This window comes from Choristoneura fumiferana, chromosome 24 (assembly GCF_025370935.1).
Source record: "Choristoneura fumiferana chromosome 24, NRCan_CFum_1, whole genome shotgun sequence".
NCBI lineage: Eukaryota > Metazoa > Arthropoda > Insecta > Lepidoptera > Tortricidae > Choristoneura > Choristoneura fumiferana.
This window is the reverse complement of record NC_133495.1, coordinates 7,857,478-7,884,936: the sequence shown is the minus strand read 5'-3', so window position 1 is coordinate 7,884,936 and position 27,459 is coordinate 7,857,478. Positions and strand designations below refer to the sequence as shown.

Genomic DNA, 27,459 nt, shown 5'->3' with positions numbered 1-27,459 from the left:
CATCATCATCTCAGCCGTAGGACCTCCACTGTTGGACATAGGCCTCCCCCCAATGGTGTATCTGAATCTCTCCATTTAGGCGTAGGAACTAAAAACCGTTCTTTTTTTCTGAGTAGCCCGCGGGTCGTGAGTTGATGATGACTACAGTAAAACAAGACTTTTGATGACTCTTAGCAAATCTATTAGCTTTCTTTGTTTCATTCACGTAGCATTGTAAAAAAAAGGTAGGCAGTAATAAATAATAAATCACATTTTATTTGTTATTATTTTATATTTTGAAATCAAAAATGAGATTTTAAACACTGTAGCTCTTCAGAATCATTATTTTATACAAAAAATATTGCAAGCTTTTTAGTTGCTTTGATTTTACATTTAACAAATATAACAATGATTTAAATAAAATGACCAGATTAATAGTTTTATAACTCTAATAATAAAGACTTAATTGTAGAGTCAGATTTAAGATAAAAATTAACAAGTATAAGTGAGTGTTGGTTAACATTTTTTTTATAAAATGAAGAAAGGTTACATTTTAAAGCGTTATTTTTATACATCAAAGTTATTCTTAGCGTTTATAAGTAATGTCTTTTGCGACAACGTGTACTTTAGTTAAATCACTTAAACATAAAAGTCCGTTTTGGAATATTTTCGTGAGCAGATATTTAACACACACCGCTCTGGCGATAGCTGTGTGCATTATATGTTCATTGTTAACCAAATAACACTTCATTCCATTATAACAAAAATTGTGCAATATCACCGTATAAATATAATAATTTGTACATAACATGTACATACATATCGAATGATAATCATGAAATCATTCAAAAAGTAAATGAACACAAAAGGATCAAAAATGAAATAATGCAGACATGATTGTGCAATACAAAATAAATCACACGACGACTATTATCACCTTAATTAATAGCTAATCAAAACTTTAAACTGGTCTATCGACACACGAAGTCTGGCGTAACAACGTACGAGAATCCAACCAACTAAAGCTTTAAATAACTATCACTTACCAATAGTTCGTTTACAAAATGGTCCCTAAAAGAAAAAATATTACAAAAACTTTACAAAATCACACTTTTCCTTCCAGTCTCAATAGACAGACCGTAATACGTATTTTACATACAAAACATACACTAACATATGGCAACGTTGACAATAAATAGGAGAAAGGGGGATATTCACAACAATACAGAAATAATCTAATAATCTTGCTTAGAAGTAGCAAGGTAAAACTGAAAAATACTGACAGCACAAAATAAATAAAGTAATCCAATGTGCACAAAACTGCACAGATTGTAGAAAAAAATAAGTATACAAGGCAACAAGTGCAGACTTTACGTTTTACTACTACCATCTATAACTTTCACTTAACTAAAAAGCCACATTCGCAAATTCGTTTTTTATGATTAAGCTTTGCTTAATTCGCGAATCGGTTAATTCTTGGTTAGTATTCATTATAACAATCTCTATGCTTATGACAGTCGCACTGACTTAAATAGTAGGTTTTCGTAATATGTAGATGAAATTAACGTACATAATATTTTGGCCTAAACATTGATCACAAATTTGCAAAGGAAAATTGTGAATACGTAATATCACTAGTCAAAGCGACTTTCATCACATAGGTAACTAGGATTAGCAAACTTGCACTATTTAGAAAAATGTATCTTCGGAAGACAAGATTTCGAAATCGTGTAATTTTACTACTTTAAATTAGTTAAATCGTCCTTAAGTCGTCTAGAGTCTGAACGGTTCGCGTTTCTCTGTGGTGCGAGACGAGGCTGGGGTGCCTCGACGGGAGCTCGGCGTGGCAGGTGCTCCACTGTCGGACGCGTCCGAAGGCTTCCGCAGCAGCCGCGAGGTCGCAGTCTGCTGCCCCGGCCGCACTGGCGTCGTACTCCCGGATGGCGTCCTTTGCCTGTTACATTATAAAAAAAATAACAACTACCCTCAGTTCCAAATCACATCATGCAACAGTGCTACAAACAAAATAAAAACAATTTCGAAACAAAACCAAAACCGAAAAGAACTACTTAGCGTACTACGTCTATTCTAACGCCTACGTGATTTGTAAGTTCTAAATCTAAATTATATCCTAATACTTAAATTCACAAATAAATAAGACGACACTACAAAAGAAACAAAAAGATCACACAATGAGAAAGAGGCGTTACCTATTCGTATTACTGTTAGTATGGTGGTCCTTAAGCACGGGGATGCGGCTGCGGCCTGGCGTGTGGCCGTCGGTCGACGCAAACGACCCGCTCCTATGAGGTTAGCGCGTGAACGGACAAGATGATTAGTCACAGATAGAAGATAAGATAGTATATAGTGTTAATGCATATGCCACACTGTGCAAAACAGGAGATGGTTGGAAGTTTTTTTTATTGTTATCATTAAATTAGAGAATTGTGGTATTGGACTGTTTGTTTCTATTAATGAAGAAATATCTTGGAGTTCATCAAAATATTAAGTACGTGCCTTTAAGAACGTTAGAGGATGTAGAGCATATGCATTAACAAATGACATAAAGACAATTACATATACCATACATAAAAGTTTCATAAATTATGGTTATGAACAGAAAAACAGATGCTGTTGTATTAGAGTCGAACATGAAACAGCAGCTATTTCTTTAATGGTGTAAGCTGGCCGGAAAGCGTTTGGGTCGCAGACAAGTCAAGGCAGATTTGCTGTTAGTTTGAAAGCGATTATGATTTATGGTTCATGGGTTAAATAAATGTGCCATATACAATACATATTGACCATGAGGGAGTGATGACTAAATGAGGTTTCAAGCCACATAGAGGACGACCCAAGGGTTGTGATTGTAATGAGAAAAGTGAGATGACATTTCAAGCTGCTTTGATTCGATAGTGAAAGAATATAACAATAATGACAATGACGACGAAATTTTAAGTTTAAACACTCAACGAGCATGAATTAAAATTATCGGGCCAAAAACAAAGCTAGCATTCTACAAGCTTGTACCCTTTAACGTCGCGCTGGGTCGGCTTAGAGGCGTCGCCGCTCGACTCGCTTATATTACTCTCATATTCATTGTCGCTCGTCATTCCTGATATGCTGAACAACGAGGAGTCATCTTCTGGACTTCTTTGCTCGGATTTTCTCGAAGGGTCTTGGGATGTGGGACTAGGTTCCTGGGAAGTCTCCCTAGATTGGATTTTCCGTGAGGTTTTTAATTGCCTCTCAACGGAAGGGGTTCTCTGTGAGCGGTTTCCCACGTACACTGGGATCTTCGTTGACCCCTGGGTTTGGAATGCAGGATGAGTGTGAGATACGGATTTGGGATGTTCGGAAGCCATTGATGATGGCTGGGAATGTATTGAGCTGTTATTTCGGATCCATTTTGAGAATCGGATGCGTGTGGAGGGAAAAAAAGTAATTTAATTATATTCTTAATCATCAACTACCTAAATCATTGTTAGTTACATAAAAACGTGATAAAGCAGTGTTAATATTTTACTAAATACTGGCATGCCGCCTGCTCAAAAGGAATTTCCTTTTCCACTACACCCAGTCTTGATGCAAATATGAAACATACAGACAACATCCCATCACCCGGAAATTTTGAAAATTGACAATAGCTTATGTGACATGACAAAATACATTGTGCTGTCCAAAATTCAATTCCACTGCATTCTGCTCCACTACTGAATTCCTAATCCCTTTCAAGCGACGTGCTTCCAAATCGTGAATACCCAAGACAATTGCAACGAACGTAACTAGATTCAAAAGTTTCGTTCTTTTAGTCTACAATAAATCTTGAACTTCTTCATATGTTAGTCTTTTTGAAAAATTTAAAAGGAATAAGAGCAAATATCTCTTGGATCCTGTTACGTCCGTCCGTAAAACGTGAATAAACTCTCAATCGCTGCTTGTACCTCACGAGCGCCGGGACCGGCGACAGTGTAGGTATACTGGACGTGCGGTACATCGCTCCGCTAGGGTACCTGTCCGTGTGTATTACACCACCAATTTAATATCGCTATATCAAATCAGTTCCAATAAGATCTAATCGTATCATCTTCTACTCATAGTTAGATTCGATTTTTATCATTAACGCATGGATGTAGATGACAACGCTTTTCAAGTCAAGTCCAGTGACGTTACACATATAATTTCAACTGTAGGTATCTTTTAAAATAAGTCCAAATGTCACGTACTCGTAATACACTTATTATTTATTATCACTTGAAATATCACGAAGTGATCTACAGCCAAGGAAGTAGTTCCTGCCTGTGTATATTTTCACATACCTTCCGCTAGCTGGCGTGAGGAAGCCAGTGGGAGTGCGCGGTCGGGAGCCGCCGTTCGGCGTGGCAACGCCGAGCTTAGCAGCGTTAGCGGCCGCACGCGCTGTCGACGTCCTCGTGGTTGTCACCTTACGCATTGGAATACGCGATGGTGTTAACACGTCATCTGAAAATAGATTACCATAATAATATGGATCTTTGACGTCTGAAGAAATAAATAAATAAATATTATTATTGATTGAATTGGCATGGCGCAAATTCCTATAGTGCTATCAATGTCAAATCGAAATTAATTTGAAATAGGAAAATAAACTTGAGAAAAATCGGGGCTTCAGAGGTAGTCTTACAAACCTGTGCTGTCTAAGGAGAGGTTAGATCCATGTCTTGAAGGAGGCTTGGAACCTGTCCTCGAGCCTGGTCTGGAGCCCGGTCGTGATCCTCCCGGAGTTAAAGTAGATCTAAAAAAAATATTTTGTAAAAAAAAATAACAATCTAGCAAGTGTGCCGGAGAGCAAAAACTATCCAACTCGTTTGGTCTAATGACAATTGTAAAAAAAAGGATATTCTTTGATTATTATTGAAATTATCGATAGACACATTGGGTTTTCTTACCTAGGCGCACTGGGCTTCCTATACCTCGCCCCGAGCCCGCTGGCAGCTTCGTTGTCGCTGAGCGAGTCTGGCGTCCCGGCGCTGAGAGAGGAGCGTGACGCACGTCCCGCTACGCCTCCAGACATCGGGACTGAGCGCACCGTGCGCTCGCGCACCTACACGTGCAAAAAAATATGACGTCGTTGTTGTACATATTCCTAATCCTTCGTAGTTTAAAAATAATTGAATAAGTAGTAAGTTTAATTTTCATTTGTTTTTTTTGGATATTTTAATGAATCTAGTAATGTTTAATTTAAAGTTTCAAAAACACTTGTAAATACAACTTGGCAAACTAATTATACGATTCGAATGGTAAATTTATTTTGTATTTCTATTATTTATCAATTTTTAATTTTTATTATTTACATTTTATTAACCCAGATTGTATTTACAATTGGATTGCAAAAGTAAAACAGAATTACCTACTCGTTTCATGACCATGCTAATTGCTAAGCTAAAATGGTTTTCACAATGGAGGTCGCCAATCATTACTATTAAACATTGACAATGGACTTACACAATAGACATAAACAAGAAAATAAAGAGCTGCAAAACTGAACGATTTCAATGGTGCATGTCAACCGCGGCGGCAGCGCGTGGCCTATATATTACCCAGTGGTATCCTGGAGAGGGCTGGTATCCGTGGTGATGCGTATAGTGGTGCGCGCCCGGCGTCGTGGAGCCCTGTGATCTTGAGTGGCCGTATATGAAGGCCTGCTTTGTGCCATGCGTGGAACCGACGTGCAGCGGATACGAGCACGGGAGCTCTTCCCGCTGCCTTAAAGCCTCAAATATCGGCTTCAGCTGCTCCAAAAACTCCTCGGCTAAACGCACCAATGCAAAACCGGGACAAAACATTACGAAGGGAAAGAACGTCCCGTTACATCAGAAAACTATTAATTCCTTCATAGTGCCAATCACTTCTAAGAGTAGCGTTCGCTTACGCTTACGACGTATTTAGAAACATTGTTACGATTAGTCCACACGCTTAGTTGACGACGCGCGATTTCACGATATGCGGGTGTGATGGGAACGAGCGGGAGGGGAGCGAGATACATTACCATAACATCCAAATGCGCTGACGTGCCACCTCTCCAATGCAGTGGATCCAATGATATGCTAACAAACAACACCAAACACTACACGAGCCTGTGCTTCAATGCATAGCTTGATCACACTAATGCAATACGACCAAACGCTACGAGCTCAACACATGCGGCACTCTGAGGCGCCCCTTGCAAACGGATGCGAGGATCCGTGTGCAAGGTGCAGCAAAAAAAGCAAAAAGTTGAAAATTCCCAAACCGATTGCTCCCTCCAGTAACTACTGTGCGTATGTAGTATGTGTGCGAAATTAAAACTAAAATTATATCCTGTTGGAAATAAGAATGAATTGTAACAGTAGCTGCATCTAGCTACTTACCTTGGTGATAGGTCCGGTGGACGGAGGGGTGTTTGTGTTAGAGCGAGGCGTACGCGGTCGGAACGCGGCCATGCTCTGCGAGACTCCGTCAGCCAGAATGAATTGTTCCCGCAGTTCGATGTTCGTACGTCCCTTGGCTGCATGCGGCATCCGGTGCGCGGGATCACAAAGGAAGGGAGAGGACAAGGTTCAAAGAAAACCGTTCGGTTAAAGGACGGGTGAAAAATAACACCAAACAGTGTTAAGAAAACAGGACAGCGTGCAATGGAAGTGAGGAAAAAAAAAACAACAAAAATCAGAACATGTCAAACAAAACAAACATAATCATAAAAAAAGATAATTTAATTGTGTGCAGTTAGGGACAGGAATTTCAAAATACCATTAGTTATTTCTCTCACCAAGTTATGCATCACATATAAATCAAGAGCAAGATAAAACTTTTTTCAATATTTAATGAATCAGCAATTTTTTACGCATTAGACCGAAATGAAAATGTTGTGCATAATTCTGTGTCATATGTACATTTCGCGTATAAGTACATGTGTAAATTGTCTTGCACTTGTTTTATATACACGTTTACTACTTATTCAAATAATATAAAATATCCTTACGCAAATAAAGACCATAACATGCTATTAGTGAATCTAAGCAATTTATTATTATTGTACATCAATACCACTAAGCATCGATAAAATATTATGAAAGACTGACTCATGATTACAAAAGCATTCGACACAGTTAATGATAGTTAAAAAATATATTATTTAACTACTAAAAAGCAAAAAAGTGGAAAACATCGATAATTTACAAAATACGGCTAAATTACACGCGAAATTAATTTAAATCCAAAATAACATCAAAGCGTTAACAACGACCAACGTCCTGCAATGGAACCTTCATCTTTAAGGTGACTTTTGTAAGCAGCTATATAGTGTAAGTTATTAAAAGAAGGCTCCGAAAGCAGGCCGTGTTTCTTACCCAGCGGGCAACAAGCTTCATGCTGCTCCGGCTTACTCGGATCAGGCAGCGGTAGCACTAATGACACTACTCATGTAAGGGATTTCGAAAGGATTTCCAACGCAATACAAAAATAATATAAAAAAATGTATAATTTTTAAGGACCAGGGGAATTGGAAAGGTGAAAGCGAGAACGCATTAGTAAATTAGTAGCAAGTCAACAACAATGTTTATTGCGGACTCTTTCCATGTTTTGTTTAGCAGTTACAATTTGTGGTACTAGCTTACGCTGCTAAGTGCTTAACGATGGTAATGGATATGAATGTTTAATTTTACTGATTTGAAAATGATTTCTTATTCGTTGTTTTTCCTTTTTAATATTTGATAGACTTTTTTCTTACTTTGATTTTTTTTTTAAAATCACTAATTAACTGAAGTTGTTTTTTAGCAGTTTAACGCTTAACGATGGTTATTTTTAGGCTGGTATCACCGCACACTGCGCATGTCAAACGCAAAGCTTCGGTCGGTCTGCCGCTCGTAAATACACCACACCACACGAACAATGGATTTCACTGCCGGTCGATTTTAGTGTGACTCAGTGTTTTATTTAATGTGTTTCGCGGTTTTCCTGCTCACAATATGACAGGGACAATTATAGAAAACCTGAGTGGTCGAAAACTAGCCGTTTTAGTTACGTTTCTATTGCTGTGCCAATTAACATGTTTCTTGATCGGTGGTTTGGTCGCACCCCTGCCTGCCAACGCGCAAAACATCCTCGGAACAACGTGTAAGGATACCTTAAAGGTTAAAAACGACACTACGAAATGGTTCTACAATCGGGGCAAAGGCGCTTGCATGAAGATAACACTGACAGGGTTCGATCAAGATTACACGGAGAACGACATCGTGTTCGCATTTCAAATGCCGATGCCGCGCGAGAACAGGATTCTAGACTTTTCTCGTTGGCAACAAAACTTGATAGGTGTGATGCAGGTTGATATTCGATACCACCCAGATAGGGACTTGAAGCCGCGGAGCCTGCTGACAATCGACGCGCGCCTCGCGTACCGAAACAAAGGGGATCCGGAGGACGAATGGAAATTGTACACGAAATCTGTTGAAACGCGGCATTTGGATTGCGATATTTCTGTGAAATCTCCAGAGTATTTGTACAACTGTACTGCCCTGCCATTGTTTGAACTAGGGTCTCTGTTCCACGACTTTTATTTGTTGAATATCAGGCTACCAGTTGACACTCCAGAGATGAATGCAAACATTGGCCAAGTGCAAGACATGTGGCTCACAATCATCAACCAAAATGGAGGCTTCACTAAAGTTTGGGTGTCGCTGAAGACTGTATTTTTCCCATGCATCATTGCTATTATCATTTGGTTTTGGAGGAGGGTGCATATATTGCAAAGAAAACCTGTACTGTTGGAAAAGATGCTACTGAGCTTAGGAATATCGTTGTGCATTTTGAATATGCCTCTTGAGTACTTGACTCTACATTTTGACTTGCCATTCATGTTGTTGTTAGGAGACATAAGACAGGGACTGTTCTATGCTATGCTGTTCTCTTTCTGGTTGGTGTTTGCTGGTGAGCACATGCTGATACAGGACACATCATCGCAAAGCTCCCTCAAACAATACTGGCGTCACTTGAGTGCTGTTGCGATGGGATGTATGTCTTTATTCATCTTTGACATGTGCGAGAGAGGAGTACAGCTGAGAAACCCGTTTTATTCCATCTGGGTCACAGATTTGGGGACAAATCTTGCTTTGACCTTTATTATACTGGCTGGCATATCCACAGGGTTATACTTCTTGTTCCTATGCTACATGATTTGGCAGGTGTTCGTGAACATATCACAGAAACGCCAATCCCTCCCCACCATGAGCTCAGTCAGGCGTTTGCATTACGAGGGCATTATCTACCGTTTTCAGTTCTTGATGTTGGCTACATTGCTTTGCGCAGCGCTAACTGTGATTGGGTTTATATTGGGACAAGTTGCTGAAGGGCAGTGGAAATGGGATGAGGATATTGAACTGGAATACACTTCGGCATTCTTTACTGGTGTCTACGGAATGTGGAACATCTACATATTTTCGTTACTCGTATTATATGCTCCGAGTCACAAGCGTTGGCCAGCCACCGAGAACACTTCAGACACCCAGAACTTGAGCGAAGAGATTGAGTTTAGCCGTTTGCCGAATGAGGGAGCAAGTAGTGAAATATCTTCGCTAACCTCATTCATAAGAAAGTCGAACATTGACTAGAGCTTTGTATTACTTATCTATTTTCTCAAACAGTATTTACAGAACAAATTTTGTACTCAAACATTTAGTGGGAAGTAGGCCATATTTAGAAACTTATCTTGCCATAAGTGTGTTTTCTTGCATGAAATAGTTTGTGGTACAATGTTTTAATGCCATATTTAGCATTAAGAATCTCTTGCGATGTCCGATTTTTTTATACTTTTGTAATTTGATACTTTTGTAAAAAAATTTTTGGTTAGGTTCTAATGTTTTAATGAGTCATTTGCTAAAGTCACGTCCGGTCTAAATTGACTTGTTTCAACCAAACAGGTTTTGCGACCTTGATTCGCTCCATGCTTCCAAAAATAATCTAACATCTGCTTCAATTTGTTGTTACATACATTTTTCTGTGATAGTTTTTTAAATTTAACTTTTCTAAAATAACTTATTGTAAGCCATGTAACAGTATTATAAGCATTTCTTTATGTATTTGCTAACTTTTAGAAGTATTTAAGTCTGTAGTATTTAATGTGTAGTCGTAATCGTAACTCCGATTTTGTAAGCGGTTAGAAGTTAAACAATTAAACAATAATTATTGTAGTTATTCTGTTATTTCGGCGAATCGGGCGAATATTTTCACTGAAAATATTAGCCCACAACCTACTGTTAGATTTCACAAATACGTATTAGTGTCCCTTGTTAGGGGGTTAAACACAAATTCAATATATTTTTTCCCGATTATTGGGATTGACACTTTGAATATCACCATAAATAACTGACTTCCCAAAAAGTTAAGTCAGCATAGTAATACATTGTAACTTTTACAGGCCAAAATAGGAATGTCTAAGTTACAAAACTTCATTGCAAGGCTGGTTGGATGGTACAGTGAGAACTCTTTTAAAAATATCTAACATACTTATTTAAAATAAATAAAAACTTAACTAATCAAAGTATTTAAAATCTAACAAACCTTGCAATTTAAAAATATACATATTATTAACTAAAATTGTAATATGGCATCTTTAGTGGACAGAACAAAACAGTCATCTTGAAGAAGACATTCATAACATCAAGATAATATGAACAGTTACATTTGATAAAAGCCATATACCAATTTTTTTCTCAAAAATATGTAAGAGTAAAAAAAAGTTAGAACTGAACACTTCTTGGACTTCCACATTCATCTGAATATTTGATTGAGCTAAATAAATTAAAAAATCAAATGAACATGATGGCCCAGGAAATGTACAAAAAATTATACCTGAGTTTTTAATAAATATACCTTTGTATACTGCGAAACTCGAAACAAAATTATTAATTTCATCATTAAATATATTCATCATATCAGTTCTCCTTAAATTGACAATGTGCACCAGAATGGACATGATTCAAGCCTACCTTTTTGTATTTTTTTTGTTACAACAAGGTAACGACGAGTTTTGAACCATGGACTTCTTTAAATTTTGACAATTTAAGGGTTAACTTGATGTACACAATAAAATGGCTCGTGATTTTCGTGGCGGCATATGGGCTATGGGATTATGTTAATTAATTAAAATAAGCTAATTCAAGTTAATTATTGTTTTTTTTTTTAACTAAACTTGTCTTAGCGGGATTAGATTAGAGGATGACATTTACAAATCTTTTTTTAAACGTTAATTTAATATTAATATAAAGCCATTTGTGGTCTGCTGCTAAAGTCAGTCGCCTATCGGCGGTGAAGTTGACATGCAATTGAGGACCTTAGCACCCGTAACCTAACCTCCTAAGTTGAATGTTCGAGATTTATCAGTTAGGAGGTATTGGTACTTCACCGTCGATATGGAAGATTGTAGATTCATATTTAAATCATTCATTTCATCACTAAGAATATACATCTAACGAATATTTCGCGCTGAATTTAATTTTTTTATTCCTATTGGGAATAATGTGTAAAGGTTAGTTAGCCGACGAAATTCTCGGGAACTGTCTGATATTCGGATGAGGATCTGAAGCGTTTCAATCTCCGTTTTTCTTGTGCTACGAAAATCTACTACTAATATAAAGTACCTGGACGACCGAGCGTCGCTCGGGCTAAAACTCGATAACAAGCGTTTTCCCAGAGACAAGACTAAGCTAAATCGACTTTTCATCCCCGAAAACCCCTAGGTACATACCAAATTTCATCGAAATCATTGGAGCCGTTTCCGAGATCCCCGAAATGTATACAAAATAATTGCTCGTTTAATTTAAAGGTAGATAGATAAAAATGGGTGGTCGCAGAATTAATATTACTATTATTACCCAAATAATACACTAGCAGCTCTTAGAGCTGATGCGTATATCACTGCACTTGTTTTTTTTTGCTTTTTTTAAATTGGATTTAGTCCATGAATATTATCCTTAGATTTTCGTAACACGAGAAACGGCTGTCGAACTCACTAATCCATTTCCCGGCCGCTACGAAAACCACGACCCCCCATGGACCCCCAGGAAACCCCAGTACAGTGTACGTACCTCGGCAGGGGTCGTTCTTGACGAGGAACTCGTCCAGGGCCACCCAGCCGCCGCCCACACGCACCATCACGGTGGAGCGCAGGATACGGACCAGGCGCAGCTTCTGGGAGTCGCCGAACTGTTGGGGATGGGGACAAGTAGCGTTAGACCAAACCAAGCCAGTGTACAAGTCAACGCACGTAAAAAGAGCTCTGGGTGGCTAGTGGAGGGGATACGTTTGCGCATCTGACAACTAACAAGCCAATGGCGTGACGGGCTCCTGCACCCCCTCCCGCGTCCCCCACTGCTCCGCCGCCAAGTTGGTCCGTAATTCGCTCACTGCGCAGGTATATCGCCAGGTCTTTTTTACGTGCATTGAATTGTATGCATACATACAGCGTATAGCTAGCTCCACCTATGTTCCACCAGAGTTGAGGTCACGCACACAAGAACAGTGTAATGAATGACAGCAGGATTTTGACATTTACTCATTCATTCTCCTTTTGTGCAATCAGTTCTTTTTGTAGCTGTGTGTGTACACTTCAACTCTGGTGGAGCTAGCTATAGTGTTAGGGGGGTGGGCTGCCCCCAAAATGAAGCTGATTAGCAGGAATGCTCACAAACGGTGCTCGCTCGCTCTCGCTGCCTGTATTCTAGACATTTTCTTGTGTATTATCGCCAGCCGATCAGGGATGGCGTATAGTTTTCCATTTTAAAAGTAGATCTAGTGCAATAGTTGCACACACTGGTTGCTCCGCATAAGAAGATAAACGAACAAAAAAGCAACCATACAAACACAAAGTTTATCTCTTTTTTATATCAATGTAGATTGCATAGGTACAATAGAAGATTAACACCCTGTTTCACCATCCATTGATTAGTGTTAACTGACTCTGTTTGTTTTGTTCGAATAGACGGAGAAGGCATCACATTTAACTGCCAAATAAAATTAATCAATGAGTGGTGAAACAGCCCCTAAAATTAAGAGCTTAACTAGAATAAATGATAGATAATTGACTAAGTATAAATAAGGTTTGTTGGGGTCTATTATTCAGACCATAGTAAGTATACACACTAAAATTCGCGTAATCATTCTGTTACCTAAGGTTACCTAGTTATTATAATGAATGTGCACTTACTAGTGTTGTGAAAAATGCTCATTTCGAGGCTTAAAGACTCGAAACCTAAAGGCTTAACGACTCAAAAGCCGCAAAAACGGTTTCTTGCATCCATATGCATAAAATAAGCCGATTCAATTCTCAAATATAGTCGAGTCTTTAAGACTTTGGAAATGAGCGTTATCCACAACTCTAGCACTTACCCGGTAGTTGGTACTGTCACGTAGTAAATGAAGGTCGTGTACTCACCCGGTACTTGCCCTCGCCGACCTGGAAGACGCGGAACTTCTGCCGGCACGTGCACAGCATCACGAGCCGCTTCACCTCATCGTGGATCTTGTCCGCGTCCGTCGGCGGCCCGCGGCGCTCCACCTGCGGACAAGCCACGTGCTAGACCGCTTTTGGATACTTTTGACATCTGATGTCAGGTGTGAACTGCCCTGGACTGCCGCTTTTAGTGTCAGTGTGGCAGCTGTTGTCGGTCTGCCGCTGCTGCGTTAGTGTCGAGCCAGTAGCTGACATCGGTCGCGTAGGTACTGCCGCTTTTAGTGTTAGTATGTAATCTGACATCTCGCGCGGACTACCGCTTTTAGTGTTAGTATAGAATCTCTTGTTCTGAGAGGAGGCCTGTGCCCAGCAGTGGGACGTATATAGGCTGGGATGATGATAGAATCTGACATCAGGCGCGGACTACCGCTTTTGGTGTTAGTATGGAATCTGACATCGGACTACCGCTTTTAGTGTTAGTATGGAATCTGACACCAGGCGCGGACTGCCGCTTTCGGTGTTTGTCTGGCAGCTGACTTTAATTGCGGACTGTCGGTTTTTAGTATCAATCTGACATCCGATTAGGCGACTACCTGCTGGATAAAGATTCAGCATATTAATATTGTTAAGTAGAGAAGTACTTAACAATTGTTAATATATAGAAATTCCTTTGAGCACCATTGTAATATTCTTTGTCATTTGCCCAGCCTAAAACAGCAAAAGCCATTTTCACTTACAAGATTTTTTAAGATGTAAGACTCACAAAAATTTCAAAGTTCTCACTTAATTGGTTCATTATACAAGTAAATTAAGAAGTTATCACTAAAGTAAGGGACTTAATTATAATTATATAACACTCCTTATTCACAAAATACCTACCTATGAGACTAAGATCGCACGGATGCTACCAACACTCGCGAATCCAATGACTAAATGCAATTCGATCCGATCGTAACCCGATAAGATTAGATTATACGAAGCATGCGCTTGATCTGATGGCAGGTTATCTAGACCACCATTTGATATAAATATTGCAAAAATACTTAAACAGTGACTAGTAAGAATTGACACAGAAATAGGTTTTTGTCCAAATGGATTTTTTATTAAAAGCTTCTTTTGTGGCTGTACTTGTACCTACTGTCACTTTGTCTCTCTGTAATCAAATCGTGTATAACAAAAAATAATAGCCCATTTTGACTTAGACTTCATTCAATTTCTGTAAGGTCGAAATTATAATAGTAGATTATTTTGAGTTACTATAATCTTGATCTAGAAGTGCAAAGTATGTTGTATTTATTTTTTCCAAATTTGACCCACTTCCAGCGAAGACTGACTTTGAATTTAGGTTCGTTTAGTTTGCATGATAACGTAAGTACATACAATCAAGAAAAAAATAGACCCAGTCGCCTACACGCGGGCAATCGCCCGCGAAGTGTACCTACCCGCGCCAGCTAGCGTAGACTACAACGCGCGTCCAGGGCCGTCTTTCACCTATTAGAGGCCCTGGGCACATTAGGATATAATGGGGCCCATGTGACCATAATAAAGCACTATTTAGCTTTCGGTTATCGTTTGGTAATGGAGTAGGGACTAGGGGGCCCCAATCCATCGCGGGGCCCTGGGCACGTGCCCAGTGTGCCCATTGGGGAAGCGGACTGCACGCGTCGACAGCGCGTTTAAAAAACGCAGTGTACAAAGGTTCTTAAAGGGCTTTAGGTTTTAGGTAGTTTACCCAGTCGGGTCGCAGCGCCGCAATGAACTCTTCCCAGTCGATGAGGCCGCCGCCGTTGCGATCGAACAAGTCGGCAACAGCTCCCATCTCCAGTCGAGAGGTGTCGAATTCTACACACAAACAATAAACACATAAATATCACAGGACACTCGACGCCAATTGACCTAGTTCAAAATTAAGCAAAGTTTGTGTTATGGCTAGACAACGGATAAATACTTATAAACTCATCAAACGTGCCTATACTTGGTTTGGATAAGTATTTAATTTAATGTAAACAAAACAATGCCAATTGGTGTCTTAAATATTGCAATACCCCCATTAAACTATCTAAACATTTACATGTCTGTTTTGAAATGCACTAGTCTAGTTTGTATTACAATGATAGATAAGTAGGTGAAATAATATTAATAATCTTCTTAATATATAAAAATGAATCCCTTTCCCTTGGTCACGGCATCACGCGTGAACCCATTTCTCTATTTCTTTTTTTGTGTGTTTGCTATTGTCAGGAGAAGGTTCTTATAAAAGAAGATTAAAAAAAAAAACTACACCGGGGGCGAAGCCGCAGGCACCAGCTAGTTAATTAATATTAATGATTTTTGTTGGTTCTTGTTTTTTGTTTCTGTTTCCGCCACCTACTTGCGACATAATGATAAGATCTTGTGCCCAAATGGTTGTCTAGAAGAGATCACTTTTAAGCGATAAGACCGCCTATTGTCTACCCTGATTTTGAGTTTAGGTACATTATACACTGTTTGTACTGTTCGTGGTGTGCAATAAAGAATATTTAAAAAATGTTTAAAATCCTTGAATGTACCAAATTGGCAGCTGAAGTTTGTTTACATTAAGGGGCTGTTTCACCATCCATTGATTAGCGTTAACCGACGGTTAAATGTGATGCCGTCTCCGTCTATTCGAACAAAACAAATAGAGACGGCATCACACCTAACCGCCAGTTAACACTAATCAATGGATGGTGAAACAGCCCCTTAGTTAAATACCTATCCAAACTAAACAGATGGCGCAGTTATTAAACAGTACACTCACTGGTGTTGATGATTCCGTCGATAAACTCGTTCCGCGGTATGAGCCCGTTGTTGTCCTTGTCCATCTTTCGGAACAGGTCCGTCAGACGGGACTTCTTGTGGTTCATGAATTTGAGGAACTGCAAATAAAATGACGTTGTAAATCTGTTTTAAAAATACCTGTATATTTATGGTGACACGTATAACGGATTGACGAGATTTATTCCTGGCCCAAGTCTTTCTCGGCTGCTTTGTTTTTTCAACATTGTATGATTCTCATGGGTACATTTAAAAGTGCAGGACCTCTAAAAATATTTAAAAATGTCATCAAACTACAGCCCATTCATAAAAAAATGTGACGACGAAGATGAGTTAAGTTTTTTTAATTTTCACATGGTTCTAAAGTATTTTTGATATAGAATTCCAGCTGTACTTATCAAATCTTCTTACCCGCTTCCTCCAGTCGTCCCAGCTGAAGTTAGACACCCGCTGCAACTCCTTGAGGTGAGCGAGACGCTCGTGCAGCCGTCTCTGTCGCTCCCACGCCAGCAGCCACACGGTGCGCCACTTGTCCCACAGTTGACGCACGCGCGGCGAACGGAACTCCGGTTCTGCGCCTTTGCTGTTTTTACAATAATTGATGTTAGACCATCATCCCAACCTATATACGTCCCACTGCTGGGCACAGGCCTTCTCTCAGAATGAGAGGGCTTGAGCCGTAGTTCCCACGCGGGCCCAGTGCGGATTAGGAACTTCACACACCATTGAATTGCTTCGCAGGATTGTGCAGGTTTCCTCACGATGTTTTCCTTCACCGCAAAGCTCGTGGCAGATTTCAAATGTAATTCCGCACATGAATTGCGAAGAATTCAGATGTGCGAGCCGGGGCTTGAACCCACGATCCTTGAGAGGCATTAGGCCAAACCACTAGGTCACCACGGCTTTTTTAATGATATTAGATCAGTTGTCGTCAAATTGCGGCTCGCGGCCGATGTTTGTGACCCGCGACATATGCAACGACTTTAATAGGTAATGGCTTTCAAAAGAGATTAAGGGGCTGTTTCACCATCCATTTATTAGTGTTAACGGACGGTTAAATGTGATGCCGTCTCTATCTGTTTTGTTCGAATAGACGGAGACGGCATAACATTTAACCGTCAGTTAACACTAATCAATGGATGGTGAAACAGCCCCTTAAATACGAAGATAACTAATAGCGGGTCTGCAGGTCCGCGGGTCGTACAGCTGCCAATTCAAGTGTGTGGCTCACAGTAATCACTCACTTGGTCTAATGTGGCCCTTGATCATGAAAGTGTGACGACCAGTGTATTAGACGGTATTTAAGGGTTACGTAGCCCAAAAAGAAAAAGGAATCAATATAGGAGCACTGTGTTGTCCGTCTGTCTGTCAGGGCCATTTTTGTGAGTATCTAGATAAAATTTGAGTTTCTTGCCGGATTCTACTCAACAGGTTTACCCGAACCAGTGATATATTTTTTGATATTAAAGTGCTTGTTATAGCCTAAAATTAAAAAGATATTTTGACTTTGACTTTGAAATTAACATGAAACACTGACGGGCCGGTTGCTAAATATCGCGACTAGCTTGTCATATATTCGAGTCAGCAGATGGTGAAAAAATACCAGTAATGGGCTGTTTCACCATCCATTGATTAGTGTTAACTGGCGGTTAGGTGTGATGGCGTCACTATTTGTTTTGTTCGAAAAGACGGAGACAGCATCATATTTAACCATCGGTTAACGCTAATCAATGGATGGTGAAACAGCCCCTAAATCTGATATTTTCATCTAACATTTAAATGAAATACTAATCGAATGATATCGTTATTACCTTTTAACGATATTTAATGTTTACGTGCAACATAAAAAAAGTATGATAACAAAAACAACAAAAAAAACGCAATTCAGCAATAGGGCTGCCACACAAACTAGAATAAATAACATCAATACAAGGCCCAAGCTATATCTATTAACACTGGCACACAGCCCAGGAAAGCATTATAATGTATAGGTACCTACCTAATTTTGTAAATTGTATAACTCTTTGTTGTACATAAAAAACACATGAAATTAACAGATAAAAAATGTTTTACATACCAGCCAAAAGAAATAAGGTAAAATGGAGTCAAAAATAGGTTTACGTTTTTATCTGAATATATTTAATTGAATGAAAAGTATTTGTACTGTGTTTTTAGACACGGAATGTTATAAAGAATTATATTTATCAGTATTTTCATTTTACCAATGAAACTACATGTCTTCTTTTTTCTTTTGACTAGTATATTATGAAAAGTTTTTAAAATAGGCAACAGTCATTAAATTTGCGTTAGGCATAATATGTTTACATTTATATATTGTTTGAGTAGTTATTATACTTACGGTCGTCATCAAAAGTATTGGAAGTGTGTACATGTGTACGTGTGACTCTAGGAGTTTCTCCACATGTGTTGTTTTGTGTAGACAGTTAATAGTTCCTATCACGCTATTTTTACACGAGTAATATTTACCTCGACGTTTCGGCAACGTTACAGTTGCCGTGGTCACGAGTAGACTGACTATGAGTCACTATGTGAGTGACTGTGATTTTGACTATGAGTGAGAATCACGAAAGTTTAAAACGTTATAGTTAATAGTTCCACCTAGATTCTAGATACTACTGAAATTTGATTAATTGAATTAGATGTTACTTTGTGAAGGTTTCTATTAATGACCTTGCTAATCCGAAACTATACATTTTTTGTTGGGGGATTGAAACGATTCCAAAACCCAACTATAAAAATTGCTTTGAAACAAGTAGGTACTTAAATAAATTGAGTTTGAAATCAAGTGACGTCACAGTTCACCATTACATAAAACACGTCAACCGCGATGGTGTTATTGTATACGGCCGAGGGCATGTATAATTATCTATACTTGGTTTGGATAGGTATTAGCCTAAATGTAAACAAACTTAAGCTGCCAGATTTGAAACATTCAAGGATTTTAACATTTTACTTATTTATCATTGTAATACAAACTAGACTAGTGTATTTCAATACAGAAATGTAAATGTTTAGATAGATCAATGGGAGAATTTCAATATTTAAGACACCATTTGACGTTGTTTTGTTTACATTTAGTTATACCTATCCAAACCAAGTATAGATAAAGTCATAGTGTCAAATATGCATACATCGCATACATCAACCTTATGGTTAGCGTAGCAGCATAAACTTGTGGATATTTTTGATGTCTTGTTTAGTTCTGCATTAACCTTCGCAAAGTAACGCTAGATTCAATTCTATACGCACGTGTAGGTGTGTAAGTGACGGATCATATGTCTGTCTCTGTCTTACCTGCCCCTCGGCGGGAACCGCGGGCCGTAGTGCGGCAGGTGGCGGTCGGGCGTCTCGCGTCCGGGACTCACGCGACTAAACACACGTCATCATGAGTTCACACCGTTAGGGAGCTGCCGTTGTATACCTTATGTGACCATTATCGATGCGCTTTCACAGTATATCCTATCCTATCCGACCCTACCCTATTCTATTCTACCCTACCCTACCCTATACTGTCCTACTAAGTGAGAAAGTTTGTGAAGATGTTAAGAGTGTTACTCAATCACGCAATAACGGTTCGACGGATTTGAATCACACTGATAGTTTATATTTATAACCTGGATTAACACACAGGATACTTTTTATCCCGGAAAATTGCATAGTTCCCGCGGAATAGCTATAAACGAATTTTGTGTTTACGAAATCGCGGACAACGGTTTTTTTGATATTGTGAGACTACGGAACTTTCACTAGTCTACGTTAAGTTTATGTGACATATATCGCATATATCAGATATGTGGTGCCGTCTCTGTTTAATTGAACAAAATAAACAGGGACGGCATCGTAGATTTCTGCAACATAAGATAGCAGGAACTCAACAGAATGGTAACAGGCGGGTAAACTATGAGTAAATAGTTGAGATTGAATAATCTGTGGTCCATCGTCAGTACCCGAATGTTGGGCCAATATTGATTTATTAGTCACTCACTAACTTTGTCTATGATTACGTGAGCTTTTAGGTTAATTGGACTTTTTTGATTATAAATAATGGAAGATGAAAAATAAATAATACCAACTCTTTTACTGCTAAAAACGTTGACGATTCTATTACCATATTTTCTAATATTTACGTGAATACTGTCCGAAATAAGCGAAAACCGATCATTTTATACCGAAGAGTTTATCGAATCATTATTTAAAAAAACTTGGTTTATAAATGTCAGTCAATAATGTCTGCCTTTTCAAATTAAATCAAAATGTCTAACTAGAAAAAAAAATGATTAAGTGTATACGATTCTCTAGTTTTTTTAAATAAAGCATCATCGATAAAAGGTCATAAATAAGGTAACACTGTTATAGTTGGTGCGTGTTAGGTTGGCAACACTGTTAGTCGTGAGCTGTATGTTGGCAGTCGTGATAATTAATTTAGGTTAGTTGTGTTAGAATACTGTGACGTCTTCCACCGCATGTGAATTAGGTATTGTACAATAAGAAACTATTAGAAGAAAAAGAGGACGCGAACGAAGTAAGGACCGGTAGACTTTTTCTTGTTGAATTGAGTAATAGTTCGAAGTGTTTTTATGCTAATTATTTTACCATTTCCATAACGTGTTAGTATATTTAGAAGGGTAAAGGCGTTTCTTTACTTTTATTTTGTGATTGACAGCCCTTTTTTCCAAACATGCAGTAAGCCCAAAGCACACTAATATTAAACAACTAAATATGAAGCCAATGTGCGGTCTATTATAAAAGCAGTGTTTTGAGAAATTGTAGAATATGTTATCTATTCTGATACTCGTATCACTTAAAGTGAGGAATACTTTTCATACAGCTTTGTCAGAAAGTGATCAGTAACTTTTGCTCACCAGTGCGATATAATCGATTCGATACACACAAAAACAAATTAAGAGATAGGTACTAATATGAATTATGTACAATTTTCTATTTGAAAAGAGACTATCCTTACTTTCTCACTAAAACCTATTATAATTGCGAACGAAAGTAAGCCTATGTGTCTTTTACCTCTTCACTTTCAAACTGCTGAACCGATTTAGTTGAAATTTGGTATGGAGGTACATAGTTTGAAACCCTCAGAAGAACATAGGATAGTTTTGATACCGGAAAATTGCACAATTCCTGCAGAAGAGCAATTGGTAAAGCAATTTTTTGCAGATGAAGTCGCGGGAAAAACTAGTATATAACATTTTATGAAAAAAAAAAGTTTTTATGGAAAAAGTAAAGATGAAGTATGAAGATGAAGGCAATTAAATTAATAACAAATAAACTCTACTTTCACAAGGAAGTTAAAGTAAATTAAATCGATACATAGAAGCTGTTGGTAAATATGTAAATAAGCAATAACAAAAACTAACATAAATATAAAACCATGGGGTTTTTTATTTGATACCCATAGTAATTTTAAATTGCACTCGTCATGCCAGAACAACAGAATTAAAATAAAAAACGACAAGGCTGTTTAAAAACAACATACAAGCTTCAAAAATAACTACAAATGATAAAAAAATCAAACCTTCCTCTCCTACTTCGAGGGTGAATCCTGGACCTGCCCCGACGAAGCGTGAGATGAGACAGAAAGCGACATTTATGTGTGTTAAAGCGAGACGACGTTAGGTTGCGTGGTTACGACGTCAGAGAACGAAAACATTTTTTTTTCGTCTTCTGACACCGAAACAATGACATTTAAAAGCACATGAAGGTTATTTACACCATGACACATTTGGACAACAATTACAAATTCAAAATAAAATAAAAAATCCACAAAGAAAAAATTAAGTTATAATATAGGTAATATCAAAATTAATGTGAGAATTTCAGCAAAATTAAAAAAAAAACGTAAAGTTAAAAGAAAACTTAGATAATAACGTAAAAAAATGAACGCACCTGTAACGCCTAGAGCCATAATAATCGGGCGACACAGATCTCTCCCTGTTAAGATCGTGCTGGGATCCCCGACTATTTTTTGTGTGGCAACACATGTTTTCAAGCGGTCACACCATGCAATGACGTCACAAGATGGCGGTGCCCGTGCGTGAACGTGAAAGAGACGAAACATACAAATGAAATAATGGAACATAAAGTAACTAATAAGAAAAAAAATGTTTTTCTAATGTATACAAACCCAGGTGCTCCTTTGGTGGCAGATTTGGCTGAGACTTTGCGCGGTGTTGAGTCCCTTCCTTGACTTTGACTCTTGACCTGTAGGTATGGCATAAGTTATAGACAAGAACTATATGGTTAACCGTGCGGTTTCAACGCGCTGTCCCTCTTCAAACCATCTATTGAGAAAGAGACGGCACGCTAAACCTAAAATCGCGCAGTTGTCAACTAAAGTCGCATTGTGCGCACGTAGCCATAGATACATAGTGTAATAAGTTGAAGAAGGCCGTATTAAAAGTGTCCTCAAAACTTAATGCTGAAGATTAAACTGTGACAGGTTAGTTGGCGCTTGTCCCGTGTTGTTCTCTTGATAAATTTGACATTTGCGTCACTTTTGTGATTGTAACCAATCAATATATATCTAGAAATATCGCTAGATGGCGTTAGTATCGTGAGGACCGTCAGGTTAGAAAAAATACGTAAGAAGTGTTGCCGTTATAAAAAAACCCAACCCTCACTGTAATGTTAGTGTTTCTTTTTATTATTTAAACTGGAATGTATTTTTAACTGAAAATTATATCGGTCTCACTTTATTTAACTGTATACTTTTTTAATGTATGATGACCAGATGGTCCCAAAGTTCCCGTTCGCAAGACCGGCAGAGATTACTGATTTGGGACCATTTCGTGACATGCATACCCATTTTTTTTGTTTTTATCTATTCTTACCATGTTGTCACGAATAAATATTTTCTTTCTTTCTTTCAAAGTTGTTAAACGGACTTCGCGATGCTAGCGCCATTTGATGTCACAGAAAACCTCATTTCTCCGAAACGCGACAACACTATATGAACCCTAGAATTAATATTTTCTGTCGAGATCGAAACTAAAACGGAATTCATCGGAACTCTCCGAAGCTGAAAGCTTCATCGGACACTAAAAAAAATAACAAGTATTTTTTTATTACCTGGTAAGCTTTGCAGACGCGGTCGACTTCTGTCTGTCGCTTCTGCGCGTGCTCCATCAACTCTTTGTGGTCTTCGATCAGACCCTCCAGTAGCTCGATAGACTCTGGTAGAGGCTCGGCTTCCAATGCTAACGGACAAACATAATATATTAAATATTACCATAAGATTTGATCAGTAATATATTTGACATGATTGGTTAGTCATTTGGCTTTTGCGCGACTAATGTCGAAAGAAATAACTATGTATTTGGGAAAAACAAAAGAAAATAAAATACATATTACGTTACGAACAATAGTGCCGAAAAGCTCTCAGTCCAAAAAACACCACTCAGCAAAAAAAAAAAGTTTTAGTTATTTCAGTTGTGTCTTGAATTGAAATCATTAATGTGTCTTGTCTAATACTATATTTCTAACTGATTTCAAAAAAAAGAGGAGGTTAAGTTGTTAATTTTAATGTTTTTACCCCAGAACTCCGAGATTTATGAACCAATTCGAAAATTATTTTTTGTTCGTATTGTTTACATTTTAAGACATTAGAGACACCCACGCCTGGGAAGGTTACATGTGACTTACAGAGCAGTGTGTTCTCGAGCCCCATGAGCCACTGGATGAGTTCCTCCAGCACAGAGTCCAGGTCTTTCAGGCTCTGCATGTGCGCCTCCAGCTTGCCGCCGCGCTGCATCGCCCACTGCCACACCTGCACACATCATCAATAACAATAACCTCAAAATTAACTACTACTCGACCACTCTCATTCTTCTGTGCACCCTTCTAATTACCATTTCACTTTTTTCCTGCTAAAGCGACATGGTATTAGACTAAATGCACAGATCTGGAAAAAGGACGGCGGCCTTTCTCATTCATCTGTGCACTGAAGTCTAATTTACCGTCTGATTCCGTGGAGTATGGGACGTGTGCTAGTGTGGGATGCAACTTGTGTTGACACACTGGCCCCGTCTCATCTCCACCGAACATCAATAAGGGCAGCAGCAGCAGCAGTGGTCTCGGTGCCGAATATGATTTTGTACCTTTCGGCGTCGAGACCCTTGGTCCGTGGGCCCTGGCGCTCTGAGTCTCTTCAAAGATCTATCAAAGAGACTCAGAGATACCACAGGAGACCGAAGAGCTGGCAGTTTCCTCGCTCAACGCATCAGTCTTGCGATCCAGCGGGGAAATGCTGCCAGCATCTTTGGTACCATGCCGCAGGGTCCATTTTTAGATTTATTATAGTTTTAGTTTTTTTAATTTTATTGTACCTAATATACCTTTTTTATAGTTGGACCTGTATTGTTCTGGAAATAAAGTCCGCCATTTTATTTACCGTGTCACTAGTGCGGAAATAGCGGCACAGTAATTAGACTGGAGCACAGAATAATAAATTTGAGATTTTCGTCGCCCAACGGCAAAACAAAAATCCGAAAGCAAGGAAAGCTTGTATTATGGGTGCCAGGCCACTGATAAACATACTTAAATAAATAGATATATACTTAAAAACATTTACCAGGACTTAAGAACAAACATTCGTATTTTTATCCGAATGCAAGGAGAGCTAATGTTTTTTCATACAAATATCTGCCCCGACCGGGCATCGAACACGAGACCTCATGCTTCGTAAATAGTCATATTCTCTAATCACTGGGCTATCCAGTCATCTACATAGCGTCAGTGAATGATGAAATCGCTAAAGCATCACTTTGGTATATGGCGCTTTAGCGATTTTACCTTTCCACTGACAATATTGTACGGTCAAGGACTTTAATACATGAGGCACCATGGAACCTTTTCAAAGGAAAAGTCATTAAGATTTTCCATTGGAACCAATTGCATGGCGGCTCATGAATAAAAGTGCCTGACCGTACGTACATTTGTATTCAAGTTTAGGTATGGACAGGTAAGAGACACATTTATTTCCGTATTTGTAACACTTAGTAAGGATGTTACCTGTCCCGGTGTGACCCTACTAAAGATTCTAATAACCGGCATTATGGACACCATGGTTTTACGCGTTTTGAATTTCTCACTCATTTTCACAAAGACACTTGAATTTACAAATCGCGTGCATTATCTTAGGATTACATTTGAAATCAGAGAATTGCGACTTAAAAGTAGAAATGATATCTGAAAGATATGATTTATCTAAGAATATGATAAGAATTTTGATTAATTATAGAGAACGGAAGATAGGAAATGCAATAAATCTGTTTTCTTACGAAAATGTATTAAAGAAGAAAATTAAAATGAAAATGAAATTATTTATTTCAGATACTAATTTTTGAGCAATTAAATATCCATATATATATATGTAATGTGTAATATAAAATTCTGACCGAAAGAGCTTCGGTGAGACAGGCTGAGACTAAATCGCATTTTCCAAAAGAAATAGACTACAAAAAAATTAAAGGAAAAATGAATTAGTTTACTTTGTTTTGAAGTTATAGCCAGTTCTGTGTGAAGTCATTCTTACGTACACTTTGTATTAAGGAGTGACTGTTGCCGCGCTTCATCTTTGTTTTTAGATTTATGGACAAAAAAAGTGTCCATAATTTGTGATATGCTAACTGATAGACTAATTAAAATGTTTTACGACACTAGCTTATTCAATAAGAAAAAAAATCCAGTTCCTTACCTCATCCCATCGACTCTGTATGATGGTGATCCAGTGTTTTATAACCGTCACGGCGTCGGGATGCGCCTTGCCCAGTATAGAGTGAGCGAGCGTGATCGTGTCGTCCTTATCCCTCTGTTTCTCCTTCAGCTCCCTGATGAATCGCTCGTGGTCTCTGATCTGCTGTTGCGTCTCTTGGTCTCCTTCCGGAAGTTGCCCGGAGAAGCGCAGTTTGGTTTCGGCGTCGGAGAGCCATTCGAGCAGCATGTTCACTGATTTGTGGAGTTTTTCAGCCTAGAAATTTAGAATTGGTTAAGTATTTGTTTTTGAAGGTGGAAAATTAAAATTGACTAAAATTGCAAGATCATGCATTGCTATTTCTTTAACAGATTACAAGAATTGCTTAGTTTTTAAACGAAATGTAGAAAATTTTTTTAATTTTAAGTGTGCCCTTTAATTTTTTTTTTAAGAATTAGGTAAGTTCGATTATTCTTCCTCAGAATCATAAGCGCTATTGATTTGGACGAAGAAAAAAGTATTCCTATTTTTTTGTCACTTGTGACTTTTTTCATACAGTTACTACTACTTTTATACAGTATACAGTACTGCTAAGATTACGCGCTAGAGCGTAAAAAAGAATGCCGTCCACATCCACTGCAAATACGAATAATTCGCGCATGAGAAGTGATAAGGTTCTCTCACCTCCTTGAGCGCGGTCTCTAGCCGATGCGCCTTCTTCTCGCTGAGGGTCTGCACGGAGTCCCAGGCCTGCTTCAGCTCGCTGCACTGCTGCCGGATGCTGGCGGCGTCCTCGCGAGGCACCTGGTAACAATCATTCATGTTTAGTACCTGTAGTATTTAGTGCCTGTAGTTTTTAGTGCCTGTCAAGCGCCAAGAGATGTTCCTGCGCTCCGACATCTGCCCGGAGAGTGCGGTGTTTCGTGATTTTAGGGTAGCGACGAAAAATCACTAGTTATATATATTTTTTGTTCTTATTTCTTATTAATTAATGCCATTGCAAGTAAGTTGACAAGATAACCTTATGTACAGTCAAGTGTAAAAATATGAACTTATTCAAAGTTTCAAAAATAAGTACCACAGGCTCTGTTTCTCATATTTTTGAGTGGTTCGAATAGATACTTTTTTTACACTTGACTGTACTTAACGGTTAAACCTTTGTATGTCTTCGATGAAAACTTTTTTCAAGACTTACGTAAAAAGTTTCTGAAAACTAAACGCCTTTTCTTTTAACTATAATTTGTAGGTAAATAATTTCAGCGCTTTATAATAATACCATAGACTATATAATAATGCACAGAAGGTATTCATACCGTGGCCTCTAGATCTTTTCCGGTCTTCAACACAGACTGCATCTGTTGTTCGCGAGAGTGCAAGTCCTCTTCGAATTGCTAAAACAAAATGCATATTTTAATATTCATCACCACCACCACCACTATCATCATCATCATGAACATCATCACTATCAACTCCATCATCATCATCTCCATCAATATCATCA

The 27,459-nt window shown here is 38.5% G+C and overlaps 2 protein-coding genes across 2 annotated transcripts in view; one reads left to right on the top strand and one right to left on the bottom strand.

Annotated features, from left to right (window-relative positions):
• Window positions 1–257: 257 nt before the first annotated feature.
• Window positions 258–27,459, bottom strand: part of LOC141441791 (uncharacterized) — a gene marked incomplete in the record, with an annotated part of 381,840 nt that continues 354,638 nt past the window's right edge. Inside the window, 22 exon segments of the mRNA XM_074106655.1 lie at window positions 258–1,933; window positions 2,190–2,282; window positions 3,007–3,366; window positions 3,921–3,989; window positions 4,296–4,458; window positions 4,644–4,750; window positions 4,905–5,059; window positions 5,556–5,767; window positions 12,075–12,192; window positions 13,421–13,543; window positions 15,171–15,280; window positions 16,218–16,335; window positions 16,646–16,817; window positions 19,550–19,624; window positions 21,783–21,815; window positions 22,154–22,225; window positions 22,392–22,468; window positions 23,336–23,463; window positions 23,909–24,032; window positions 25,962–26,234; window positions 26,643–26,762; window positions 27,272–27,349. Coding sequence (XP_073962756.1) covers window positions 1,753–1,933; window positions 2,190–2,282; window positions 3,007–3,366; window positions 3,921–3,989; window positions 4,296–4,458; window positions 4,644–4,750; window positions 4,905–5,059; window positions 5,556–5,767; window positions 12,075–12,192; window positions 13,421–13,543; window positions 15,171–15,280; window positions 16,218–16,335; window positions 16,646–16,817; window positions 19,550–19,624; window positions 21,783–21,815; window positions 22,154–22,225; window positions 22,392–22,468; window positions 23,336–23,463; window positions 23,909–24,032; window positions 25,962–26,234; window positions 26,643–26,762; window positions 27,272–27,349 — 2,961 coding nt within the window.
• On the top strand, window positions 7,429–10,178 carry wls (Wnt ligand secretion mediator). Its single transcript, XM_074106652.1, has one exon. The coding sequence runs from the start codon at window positions 7,962–7,964 to the stop codon at window positions 9,597–9,599; it is 1,638 nt and encodes a 545-aa protein (XP_073962753.1). The 5' UTR covers window positions 7,429–7,961; the 3' UTR covers window positions 9,600–10,178.

Bases quoted from the DNA above. Each gene is read 5' to 3' on its own strand.
- wls (XM_074106652.1), top strand. From the start codon at position 7,962: ATGACAGGGACAATTATAGAAAACCTGAGTGGTCGAAAACTAGCCGTT.